Below are 12,895 nucleotides of genomic sequence, written 5' to 3'. Positions count from 1 at the left end.
TTTGGGCAGAATAACAAATGACAAAAAAAATCTTCATTATGCTTTTGCTACTGTTGTTTTTCTGTAGAGGTTCATAAAGCTGTAGCAATACATCTTTTAAAATTATACCTTAGTTTATTTTAAAAGTTTAAAAAATGTATTTTTATCAACAATGGACTGTAAAATTTGGTGGTTTTTGTTTTTCAAAATGATGCTGAGATTAGAGGATTTTTTAAAATGTAGGTTATTTGCCTTTGGGGGAGGGGTTTGATTTGGTTCCTTTATATAATGTTTCTAAGATTCTTCTTAGAAGTCCAATCTGGTCTCTTCTTTGTCAAGTTGCTGCTCCTGCAAATAAAAAAAGGCAGCTGGTAGAAAGATACTGGTTTAAACCAATGGACTTTTAAGTGTTATCTGCTGTAACCTACCATGTTTCAACGTATTTAGGACACTGAGCTCAGACTTGTTCAAATAAGAACTCTTTGTAGAGGAGACATATGACTTGCACCCCCTTTTTAAAGGTGAAATAATTGGAAGTTAAACTCTACAGGTGTACGAGCAGAACCTTTAAAATAAAAGACAAGCAATTAAATGTCATACCACAGGGGAAACAATTTTATTTATAGTTTGAACTTGTCTAGTTTAGCAAGCCCTGGAAAATGCTCAGCGCCTCAAGTTTCATTGAAGTCAATGGGAATTGAAGTCACTTGGTATATTATAGGTTTACAGGCATGTTAATGTGTAGCAGCTTCTGTCAACTAATTTTTTTTTCACTTCAGAGCATTGAATGAAATGTGGAAATGTCAAAATCTGCTACGACACCAGGTAAAGGACTTGGTCGACTTAATTAAACAGCCCAAAGTAAGTTAAGTTCCTTCTTGAATTATTTTGTGTGTATATCCCTTATGGCTTTACTTAAAGGGGCACACTATTAATTTATGTCCAGAACCTATTATCTGTGAGCTGAAATTTGCCATGTTTACTCTCAGTGACAGATGTGAAATCTTTTGGAAACCCAAATAAAATTCTGACAGACTATATATGAGATAGCAAAGTGTGTATGTCTCTATGGTAGGAGGAGGTTTTTTTGTAGCTACTTGGAAAATTAAAAAAATATGAAATAGGGTTAAAAAGAGATTTTGTTTGGCTTTAAATACCAGTATTGAAAAGCCACATCTTGCAGGAATGTATTCTGGCTGGAGAATTAGAAATTGAAACTGACCAATCTATTTCTGATGGCCAAATGAGTAAAGTACAAGGAAGTACACAAACATTGAAAACTTTTTTTATCATTATTTAACAGTGTAAAAAAAAAAGTATATTAATTATCCTGACAGTGTTCATTTTATGTTTTCTTTCTGCAAGTTGTTGGAAATTCATTCGGTTATTCCAAAGACAGACAGTTTAGTTACAGTCGTTAAAAATTTATATGACGATGGAAAAAAATAAACATTTATTCATAGATAAAGTGTTGCATATAAATGTTGAATAATAAATATTATTTCTACAACTTAATGTAAAATTCTGTAAAATCAGTGTTTTGCTTGACAACTAACAGCATAGCTGTATCCTGTCTTCCCAAGGGGCCAATGCCAGGTGCTTCAGAGGGTATGAACAGGGCAATTATCTAAGGATTCATAGGTCCAGTAAGTGATTCTCCTGGATTTGGGTTCCTCTCCTCTCTCGGGTCAGACAGTTGAACCTTTGGTACTATAGAGTTAGAGAAGGGTCTCCTGCCTCTAGCAGATCAGCTTTTATTCTTCGTTGCCCTAGGCTCCTGTTCATGAAGATGAGCAGACTCCATCTGTTTCTGTCAGTATGACTTCAGAATGTTCTGTCTCTTGCAAGGGCATGGGTGGGGATGAAAGGCTGACCTGCCCTTTAGGTTACTGGTTCTATAGCTCTGTGTGGTGATTCTCCTTTCTTCTCCTCATTTGGACAGGCACATAAAAAGTGTCTGGATCTTGCCTTGCAAAAAGGCATTACGCTGATGTACCATTTGATGATTTGTTCGTCTGTACAAGGCCTGTACTCAGACATGTGGAAGAATCCAAGGAATTAAAGAAAAGAAGTAATTTCTCTAAGAAACGGAAAAAAAAAAAAAAAAACCCCAAACAAAAACCCCAAAAAGCAAAAAGAGAGAGAACCTGGAGAAAGTGGATCTTGGAGACCTGAAATGAGCTGGATTCGGAGTGTTTTCTCCAGTTTTTGGCAAGATTTTTAGCTTTCCTTCAGCTAAAGATGGCAAGTTGACTTGATAAGGCAGTTGCTATAGCGCTGTTAAAGAATCCTCAGTTCCTAGTGACCTTGATGTCACCACTTCTAATTCAAGAGACTATTTAGACTTGAAAGGAACATGAGTCTGCCCTGAAGGCCATAGCTTAATTCCCAGTTCTTCCTAGTATACAGCTTCTCTAGGGTGAATTCAGAACTTGATTAAATAGATAGAATGTCACAGTAAGCTTTCTAGAAAGGTAAGTGTCTTGATTTCCTTCAGCCTGTTATAGGCAAAACAAAGTTTTGGTAGTGGTGGTATCTGTGAGGGAGTCTTGTAATTCAAGTAATTTCAAATCTGGCCTTTTAAGCTGGTTACCTGAGACCGTGTCCAAAGTTATTAACGCTTTTGTCTGCCTGCATTTTCTGATAAAGGAGACTAGCAGCTTCTTGAGTCCAAACATTGCCTCATATGGGAGCCCTGTTCAGCGCTGCAAGGTCAGACCAGTCAGATCTTGCGTGCTCTGTCTCATCTTTTAACTCAGCTGAAATCTGGAAACCCTGGAGGCTGAGTCTGTTGACTTCAATATTTAAGCTTGTTCCATGAGCCAGGCCCTGTTCCAAGAGTCTGCTACTTCACTTAATTTCTTACTGAGATCAGTGGTTCCAGCTTCTCTCATTACCTGGTCATCTTCCGTAGAATTCTGAGCCTCCTTTCAGAGGTAGGAGGATTACCATCAGTTGTGGGATGTTGGTTGCCTCTGATGTCCGCATGAAAAGCTGGACAGCCACGCTGAACAGTTGATTGACTAAAGAAATTAGTCTTCCAGGAGGAAAGAAATGGCATCCCTACTGGCTGGAAAACTTATGTTCAAAATGAGATAATTGATCACCAAGTGATTATTCAAACAGACAGTACTTCAGTAATAGCATATTCACTGTAAACATAGGAAAGGAGGATGAAAAATAAACCCGTTGTGGACACCGATGCTCTATTGCACTAAGCAGAACTGTATTTTCAGTCCACCTGAGTAATCTATCTAGCAAGAGTCCTCTGTGTCCAAGTTGAGAGAGTCTTTATTCCCACTCATGGAATGGAAACTCATTGTTTCAGGAAATCGGCAGTCTTGGGGGAGATACCAAACGATCAGTTTGTTCTCTGATTTGAGTAGGAAAGTAGCTAAATTATGCAAAAGATTTATGTGAAGGAATGTGTTCTGTGGAAGCCTGCTCTATCAGATGATATATAATTTCCCGCTACTGCCTGTGTTTCCAAATATGTTAAAGTTAACATTAATGCACCACTATTCACTTTCATATTTCTGTCCTGCTCCAAAAATCTGACAGTCACTCAGAATTTAGGATTCCCATACCTTCTGTCACGGGCTAGTCAATCACCAAAGTATGACGCACATGCTGGGAACTTAAAGGTTCAAAGTCATTCCCTTCTGGAGTTAGATTGCCATAGACACACAATGGTCAAAATTGCCCTATTAGATAGATATCTTGTCATCCCAAGGCCTATATAGCTTGGTTGCCTGGCTTTGTTTGGTATTAGGAAAGATTTCCTCTAAAAGAATGCAAAAAAGTGAAACTTGCCTGGGCATGATTTTCCTCCTTTGCCTCCAGTTCTCCTCCTATCCCCCCAAAAATGTTTTTTAGACTTCCTACAAGCAGATCTGGAGCTTGGTCTTTCCCTTAGTACATCTTAAGCATAATTTCTTGACTAGAACCTATTAAGGATAAGGCTGAGGCCTCTGTCTCATGCTGTAGTTAAGTGTTTCTTTGGGAATTTTTTTTTTTGTAAGGTAAGACTTATTTCTGAGATTTCTTTTCAGTTTCATAAGTTGTCCTCAGTTTTTTTGGGGTGGTTCACTTTGGCTGTTAATTTTGCCTCCAGTAAAATGACTTACCCGAAGTGTGTGAGTGTGTGTGTCTGGGTGGTGGTGGTGGGGAGAATTGTTCAGCTTAATTGTAACTTAGTGTTGATCACTTCAGATATCAAACACTTTCTTCTCAGTTCCACCGGAGCTCAAAATGTCAGAGCCATGGCTGTTTTAAAGCTGAAACTGAAAGTGTGCCTTGCATGCCTTTGCAAGGCATTACAGGCTTCATAATCTGGCCTCAGGATGGTCAGTCTCTGCCAGAAGAGTACTGGGAGCTGGAACCTTGCAACAGAAGTGTTCCCATTATGACTGAAGAGTCAGTAGACCTGCTACTTGGGTGTATTGATGCAGATTTGAGAATGGATAGGAGCTGATGTACAGATTTCCTCTACTTGTAAATCTAGGTTTCTGCAACTGTTCATTTGAGAATCTGCTGCAAACCCAAACCTCTTTTTTGACACCAGAATTAAATACTCAAATATCTGAGAATAATACTTAAATTTTCATTCATAGATCTCAAAACACTTTACAAAGGTGATTAAGCATTATTATTCCCATTTTGTCGGTGGGAATATTATTCAATGTTAGTTTTCTCCTATTTTTTTTAAAAAAGTTGTGTGAATGCTATGGAAAATTCCAAACTGTAGAGCCTCATAGAGTACAGCTAATAAGGAAGAGGTTGTCTGGTAATTGGTTTAACTACCTACAGGAGTGACACCTACAGGAAGAAGCCAATGGATGTATTTTTTTTTTTAATGTTCCAGAAACCAGAATTACAGATCAGGAAAAATGTCCTTATTTGGATAACTAATAGCAGTTGCCTGGTAGTTTTATGTGCTCTGAATTTCTGAAACATTCTCCCTTCTCTCCCTCATTCCTAGCAAAGGGAGCCTAGTTCTTAGTGTTAAATATCTGCATGTGGAGTTTAAAGTCCTTCTCCAACATTTGAGTCATTAGTGAATGAAAAACTGCATTCTCCTTTTCTGACATCACATGCACATTTTTTTTGCTAGGTATGACATACTCATTTGTAGTTCTTCGAGTGCTTGCTCATGTGTATTCCACAGTAGGTGTGCATGCTTGCCACGTGCACCAGTGCTGGAAGTTTTCCCCTCGGCAGTATCCGTAGAGGGAGCGCTGCTGCGGCCCCGGGAGTGGCGCCACTATAGCGCGCTATAAGGGGAGCCGCGTGCTCCCCCCACCCTCAGTTTCTTCTTGCCGCCAGTGACGGTGCATCAGAACTGCTCGCTCCCACTTTGCTGCAGCTTGTCCCAGATCTTGTTCTTTGTCAGTAGTACCTGTATCAGTTAGTTCGTTAAAAGTTCTAGTTTAGTTAGTTAATGTTCGGGCTGGGGCATGCCCCGGGCCCCGGGGTTTAAATCATGTGCATTTTGCATGAGTTCGATTCCCAGGAGTGACCCACACACCGACTGTCTCCACTGCCTGGGCGAATCCCACATCAGCTACTGCTGTAAAATCTGCAGGTTCTTCAAACCCAAGACGAAAAGAGAGACATTAGACTTCTCATGGAGTCGGCACTGGCTCCAACCCCGGTGCGCCGAGCGGAATCGGCACCAGGCACTCTGTCTTCGGTGCAAGGCAATCTGCCGGCACCGCTCCTTGTCGGAAAAGCAGAGGAAGATTTCGTCTTCTCAGAAGTGTCGAGAGAAGGCACGGGGTGAGGCTAGACCCGTGTCGGGCAGCCCCAGTCGCCCCCCCCCCCTCTCCCCGGGCTCTAGAGCTTGGACTCAGGTCGAGCGGAGCAGCCCGTTTGGGTCAACTCAGACCTCTCCGGCTGAAGTCCGCATGCCTTCGACACTGGAGGCCCTGCAAGTGGCCAAAGATTATATGACTCTGCAGGTGCCTGGGGCACCGCCAGCACCCGGACCCAGCTCTAGAGGCAAGCCGCCGCTGGGCTCTCGACAGCCCATGCCAACCCAACACAGATCCCAGTCAGGGGATCACTCTCGGGCCCGCTCGTCGCTCAGTGTTCTGTCTGGATGCAACCTCCAGTCTCCACTCTCGTCACCCTCTAGGTTGTCTGGTCGGGTGCTGTCGGAGCAGAGTTCCAGGCACCGCTCCACGGTGCGTACAGGGTATCCACGTGATAGGCGCCGACGCCGTAGACACTCCCACTCTTGGTGGAGCTACTGGAGCCGCTCCCGGCACGGACGCAGTCGCCGGTCATGCTCCAGCTCTCGCGCATCGAGGCACCGTACCCACGACTCCCAGTGGGGATCGCCAGCTCCACGTCGTCACGGATCCAGGTGTCAAAGGGTCTCGAAGAATAGCAGCTTGAGGCGGCACCATTCCTCGATATTGGAGTCCCAGTCCCGTGGCAGGCGTCGTTCTCGGTACCGCCGTGCGTACTGCTCGCATGACACGGATAGGTCGTTGGCATCCCCAACCTCGACCCACACGCAGCATGCTATGATCTAGCAGGTCCACCTGACCACCTGGTGCTACACCAGAGCCAATGGCAAGGGCCCCCGTGGCAGAGCCAGTGGACCCCCTGGCTCCCTGTGCACACCCAGCAAGGCCCTCGGTCATGCACCGGTACCGGCCCCCTCCCCCGCACTGGATGACAAGATCGCAGCCCCGCCCCCCTCCGTACTGCAGGAGGATTTCAGGGCTCATCAGGAGCTGCTAAAGTGAGTAGCATCCAGTCTCCATCTCCAAGCTGAAGAGATGGAGGGACCTTTGGACTCGCTGTTCAATGTACTCTCATCCTTGGTACCGGGCAGAGTGGTCCTCCCGCTCCATGAGGGGGTGGCTAACCTCTCCAATGCCCTCTGGCAAACACCAGCCTCCCTTGCCCCTATATCGAGGAAGGCGGAGCACAAATACCTCTATACCCACCCGGCCCCCAGCTCCCTAGTGGTAGAGTCCATGAACCACAGGGAAAGACAAGGTCAACCAGGACCCGCACCCAAAAATAAAGACTCTAAAAGACTGGACTCGTTTGGCAGGAAGCTTTATTCGTCCGCCGGCTTCCAGCTCCGGGTGGCCAACCACTAGGCCCTCCTCAGTTGATAGGAGTTTAACTTGTGGGGGTTGCTGCCAAAATTTGAGCCTTCCCTTCCGGAGCGTGAAAGAGAGGATTTTAAGGCACTGGTGGAAGAGGGCGCTGCCGCTGCAACGGCCACTCTGCAGGCGTCGTCGGATGCAGAATGTCCATGCACAGGGCGCCGTGGCTACTGCTGTCGGGGCTTTCCGCGGAGGCACAGTCTGTGATGCAGGATCTTCCCTTTGACGGAAAGGACCCGTTCATGGAACAAACAGATGTGAGGCTCCATGGCATGAAGGACTCACGTACCATCCTTCAGACCCTCTGGCTCTACGTCCCACCCAAGGAGAAGCCTAAGTTGCAAACCTCCGTCCCTGCGCCCCATCGAGATACGAGCCCACCTACAAGAGGTCCAAAACTCAAGAGGCGACCTCAGAGGCAGTCTTGCTCTGCCCTGCAGCCTGGGCCCTCCAGGAGCAAGCAGTAGGGCAAGAGACGGTTTTGACTGGTTGCAGGAGGGTACCTGGGGGACTCCCGAGAGGACCCTCCTACCAATAAAGTTTGCTTTCAGCAACCACTTGTTTGCATTCCTTACGGAATGGTCCCGGATAACATCGGACCAGTGGGTCCTCAACACCATTTCCCAGGGTTATACGCTACAATTTGTCTCGCCCCCGCCTTCTCTCCTCCTTCCCTGGACAGCAGGAGGGACCCGTCGCATTTACCCATGCTACAGCAGGAAATGGGCCAGCTCCTCAGCTTGGGAGCCGTGGAGAAGGTTCTGTAGGAATTCCAGGGAAAAGGGTTTTACTCCTGTTATTTCCTGATCCCCAAGACGAAAGGGGGGCGCAGACCCATCCTGGATCTGCGAGGCCTCAATCGGTTCATGGCAAAATGCTGGTTCCACATGGTCTCTCTGGCATGTATCATACCCCCTCTGGACCCTGGCGACTGGTATGCGGCCCTGGAGCTTCAGGACGCATACTTCCATATATTTTTGGGGGGCACAGCCTTCCTCGTGGCCATCATGTCAGCCCGGCGGGTCTCGGAGCTCTCCCCCCCCCAGTCTTTCACAAGGACAAGGTTCAGCTCCACCCACACTCTGCATTCCTCCCTAAGGTGGTCTCTGCTTTTCACATGGGCCAGGACATCTGCCTACCTGTCCTCTGTCCTAAGCTGCATGTCTCTAACAAGGAACGCCGCCTCCATACGCTCAATGTGCGCAGAGCTCTGGCCTTTTATCTGGATCGTACTAAGCCGTTCCGCAGGTCTTCCCAACTCTTTGTTGCTTTGGCCGAGCGCATGAGGGGCCAACCGATCTCCACCCAGAGGCTTTCCCGGTGGATTACATCATGCATCCACACATGCTACAACCTAGCAGGGGTTCCCGCACCACCTATTGTAAGGGCTCACTCGACAAGGGCTCAGGCCTTGCCGGCTGCCTTTGTGGCCTATGTCCCTATCCAGGACATCTGTAGAGCCGCTACCTGGTCCTCAGTACCCATGTTCACATCGCACTATGTGATCGTCTCCCACACCAGGGATGACGCTGTTTTCGGTAGGGCTGTGCTTCAGCCAGGGAATCCATCAGACATAGCTTGTAATCACCTACTGTGGAATACACATGAGTAAGCACTCGAAGGAGAAAGGACAGTTACCTGTTCAGTAACTGGCGTTCTTCGAGATGTTGCTCATGTCTATTCCATATCCCGCCCTCCTTCTCCTCTGTCGGAATTCGTCTGGCAAGAAGGAACTGAGGGTGGGGGGAGCACGCGGATCCCCTTATAGCGCGCTATAGTGGCGCCACCCCAGGGGTCGCAGTAGCCCTTCCCCTATGGGTACTGGTGAGGGAAAAACTTCCGGCACCGGTGCACGTGGCGAGCACGCACACCTACTGTGTAATAGACATGAGTAACACATCTCAAAGAATGCCAGTTATGGAACAGGTAACTGTCCTGTATTGAGACATTTGGTATGAAGGAGATTGTAAATGTCTCAGTAAAATACAAATAGCATAGTCCTCCAGAAATGCATTTCTACTCCTTGCTATTGCAGGTGTTGATGGTTGCTTTTACAGTTGTGTTGTTGTACGGTTAGTCACTCTTGTTCCTCCGTTTCTCAAAAACAAACACACAAAACCCCCCAAAACTAAAAAAAAAAAAAAAAAACACCTTCAGTTGAACAGCTGGTATGAACTTCATTCTTTGTAGTGAGAAACAAACTTCAGCTGGGGTTATTTATATATTAACTTTTAAAAGCAGTTAAAAACAAACAAAATCCCTAAGATAATAAAATGCAAAAAACTATGAATGCAGTGTTAAGATTAGATTGAAATACAAAAGGTCATTAAATGCAATGTTTCCTCATAGAAACAACTCATCTTCATTGTGCATAAAATATTTTTAATAGTTAAACTATTAAATGATTGTCTAAATATATCCATAATACGCCACGAGGGTGTAGTACTGTTACATGAAAACTTTGACTTTGTGATTAAACATCTAATATGGATATTGCCATTTTTTTCATTTAATATACTGGCATTAGTAATAAGTCTGGTTCTGATTATATAGCTTTACAGAATTTTGCTCACACTATATGCATTTGCTAGCATATAATGTCAAGTCTTCACTTTAAACAGATTTTTCTTATTTTGTGATTTTTCAGACAGATGCCAGCAGTAAAGCTATATTCTCAAAAGTGATGGTCATTACAAGTAAGTCTGATTAAATATTTATGCTGTTAAAAATTAGAATTGAAATATGATGTTTCCTGGTTTTCAAATGTTTGGTACATTAGCCTGTAAACTATTGCAGCAAACTTTGCATTTTACTTCGTTTTTTTCAAAGAGAGGGATCATCAAGGCAACTGTAAAAATACTATTACTTATAAAATAGTCCACAGTCTCAAATCACAGAACTAGTTTCATGGTACTGATATTCTTTCTCACACTTTGACAGCATTTCTAGAGATTACAGTAAAGTAGTCAGATGAATATGGATGACACAACTTGTCCTTCAGCATTTACAGTAGCGCACAAAATATATTAGAAGTTGATGTTGGCTGCAGATTTAACATAGGCTGTTTGCTTAAGATTTGTATTGAGAGTGTGTTCCCACAATGACAGATGTTCATGACCCCAAGGGACTTGACTTTTGGTGTAGATGATCATTTTAAATGTGAGACTTCGGACGAGAGAGAACCCTTATGTAAAATCTGAAATTCTTCCAATAAGAAACTAGTTAAAGAAACATAAAGTAAAGAACTGGAGAACATAAAAAATAAAAATCTTAGTTTAAAATTATTTTTTTAATTTATCTAAAAAATCATGAATTGGATAAAAATAATCTGGTTCAAATAACACAGACTTCACATAAAGTATGACATTTGTGGAAGAGTTTAGCACATGATAGAAGTTCCTATTGTTTGCCTTTAGCCTTCTCCTGAATCTTTTTTTCCCTCCATAGTAGGAGGGATGGTCAGCTTGTAACTTCTTGTTTCCTTCAATTCTAGGCTACATAATTTTCAAAATAAATATTTTGGTATGACATTGTCCAAGAGAGATTGCTTTTCATTAGCTTTAACAGGCGTCTAGTGGTCTTCTACCCTTGTTGTCGTCGTCACCCATTTCTTAATGTATCAGCAGAATAAGTATGCTGATTAGCATTAAATGCTGCCATTGCTAAAAGACTGAGTTTTTTTTTTTTTTTTTTTAAATTCAGTAATCTTGTATTTACCGTTTAAGGGAAGGGCTTCTCAAACTTTTTTTCTACATTATAGAAAGTATCATAAAGTATAGTCTAGGACTAGTGGAAAAGTAGTTTTGTTAAAATGGCAGTGTGAGGTTCCATGTTTATATGCAAGTGATACGTAAATTGGATAAGATCAGTTAGTGTAAATATATTTTGTATTTTTAGTAAGTACCAGCCTTGCTGTGTTGTTTCTGATCTACATCTCCCTGGTAATAAAGTGTCTATAGGTCAAATGCTGGCCCATCACCATTTCTGCCCTAGCTCTTTGTATTACCAGCAGAATAGGGAAGCCTCAGGCGGCAGCAAGGAGAGGGAGCTGTCTAGCCTGGGTTCTATGAGGGAAGCAAAGAGAGAGGCTGAGAGCACAGGGGGAAGAGATTTAGAAATGGACACTTTAGTTAAAATCGGCAGCAGTATGAAATATGAGGCTTCATTCTGTGTTTTCTCTTTAGTGCTTTTATTAAGCAAGTAAACATTTGCTTAAAAATTAAAATTTGCCACTAATTTGATACTAATTTGAAGATTTTTAATATTTAAAGGAAACTTGCCAGATCCTGGTAAGGCTCAGGATTTCATGAAGAAGTTCACTCAAGTTCTGGAAGATGATGAGAAAATAAGAAACCAGTTAGAAATGCTTGTTAGCCCATCATGTTCTTGCAAGCAGGCTGAAGGATGTGTGGTAAGAATAGCTTTCAGAATATTTTATGATATTTTGGTACTGAATTGGGTTTTAACCGATTTCAAATATATATTGCAGCGAGAAATTACAAAGAAGTTGGGCAATCCCAAACAACCTACAAACCCTTTCCTGGAAATGATTAAGTTTCTTCTAGAGAGGATAGCCCCTGTGCACATTGATACAGAATCAATCAGGTATGTATTTTGATTGGGTTGCAGATAAACTAATGGAAGCTTTGAGATGTAATAGTGGGTTGTCAAAAAGACACAATCAGATTAAAATATTTTTAGATGTTGTATAATTGTATCCTAGATTAAAACAGGTTTTTAAATTTAATTTTTCAGCATTTGTACTGTTTGTTTATTTTTTCCATTTCATTCAACATAGAAAATAGCTGAACCACTGAGATTATTCCATTTAAAAATCTACACCAAAATCTTTGTTCTCCACATGGTCTTATCTCAGTCTCTGGTCAGGTCATAAAAAGATTATTTTAGAATTAATCTACATGAAAACTTACATGAATTAACCTATATGGAAAAGTTGGATTGGATTTCTTGTTCCCTTTTTAATTATTAGAACCAGTTAATTGTATGTCCATTCCAAAAAACTGGTCATATTGGAAGTATGAACAATCATAAAAGCAATAGAAAACATTCACATTTTAATTAACTAATAATATTCATGTAGTTCATTACAAACAGTAATATTTTTCACTGTAGACATATCAGTTGAACTCTATACTATTAAATAAGTAGTGGAAGGAAAAAAAGTGCATATGTGATAAGAGCGCAGAAGTGTACAGCTTTGCCACAAGACCATCTTTCCTTTTCCCACAGTCAACTGCCTCATTCCGTACATACTTTCCAACTTCTGCAACAAAGGAAGTAGGAGTCCTGCAGCCTTAGTCACTACACAACCCTCATTCATTCCCTGATCACCATGTATCTTGTGCACTGAATAAGGCAGGGGTCGGTCCCGTGGAAAGATCGGTATATGATCATGTAATTGAAATCTATCATAATATCTAGGCACAAAGAAATGCAGAACTAAGATTGTACAGACTGTCTAAATTCTCCCAATTCTTAACTTTTGAGTGTTTGACTTTTCAACCTTAACAGTCTTTTGAAATAGGAAATTGCATACAAAAACCAACTAACTTCTTTTAGAAAGCAAACTGGAAAAAAAAACAGAAATTCTAGAATTGGTAACCTATTAACCTCTATGTGGTTCATTAGCAGGCCTTTAGATTCACATCACAGACCTTTACTACTTGTCCTAATGAAATAACTGGTAGCAGTAGTAGGCTTTGTCAGCGGAAAGCACAGCTATTTGCAAGACAGCCTGGATTTGGAAGTGTTGGATTCTAATATAGGTT

General features: G+C 42.6%; 1 protein-coding gene across 3 annotated transcripts in view; it reads left to right on the top strand.

Moving 5' to 3' along the window:
- Window positions 1-12,895, top strand: part of PDS5B (PDS5 cohesin associated factor B) — a 263,572-nt gene that overhangs the window by 161,383 nt on the left and 89,294 nt on the right. For all 3 annotated transcript variants that reach the window (XM_054015327.1, XM_054015328.1, XM_054015326.1), the window contains exons 14-17: window positions 759-840; window positions 9,754-9,802; window positions 11,378-11,517; window positions 11,596-11,711. In XM_054015327.1, coding sequence (XP_053871302.1) covers window positions 759-840; window positions 9,754-9,802; window positions 11,378-11,517; window positions 11,596-11,711 — 387 coding nt within the window. The remainder of the gene's footprint in view (window positions 1-758; window positions 841-9,753; window positions 9,803-11,377; window positions 11,518-11,595; window positions 11,712-12,895) is intronic.

The sequence above is a fragment of the Malaclemys terrapin genome, chromosome 1 (genome assembly GCF_027887155.1).
Source record: "Malaclemys terrapin pileata isolate rMalTer1 chromosome 1, rMalTer1.hap1, whole genome shotgun sequence".
NCBI classification, from domain to species: Eukaryota; Metazoa; Chordata; order Testudines; family Emydidae; genus Malaclemys; species Malaclemys terrapin.
The sequence above is the reverse complement of the archived record's forward strand: the minus strand, read 5'-3'. Positions and strand labels throughout refer to the sequence as shown.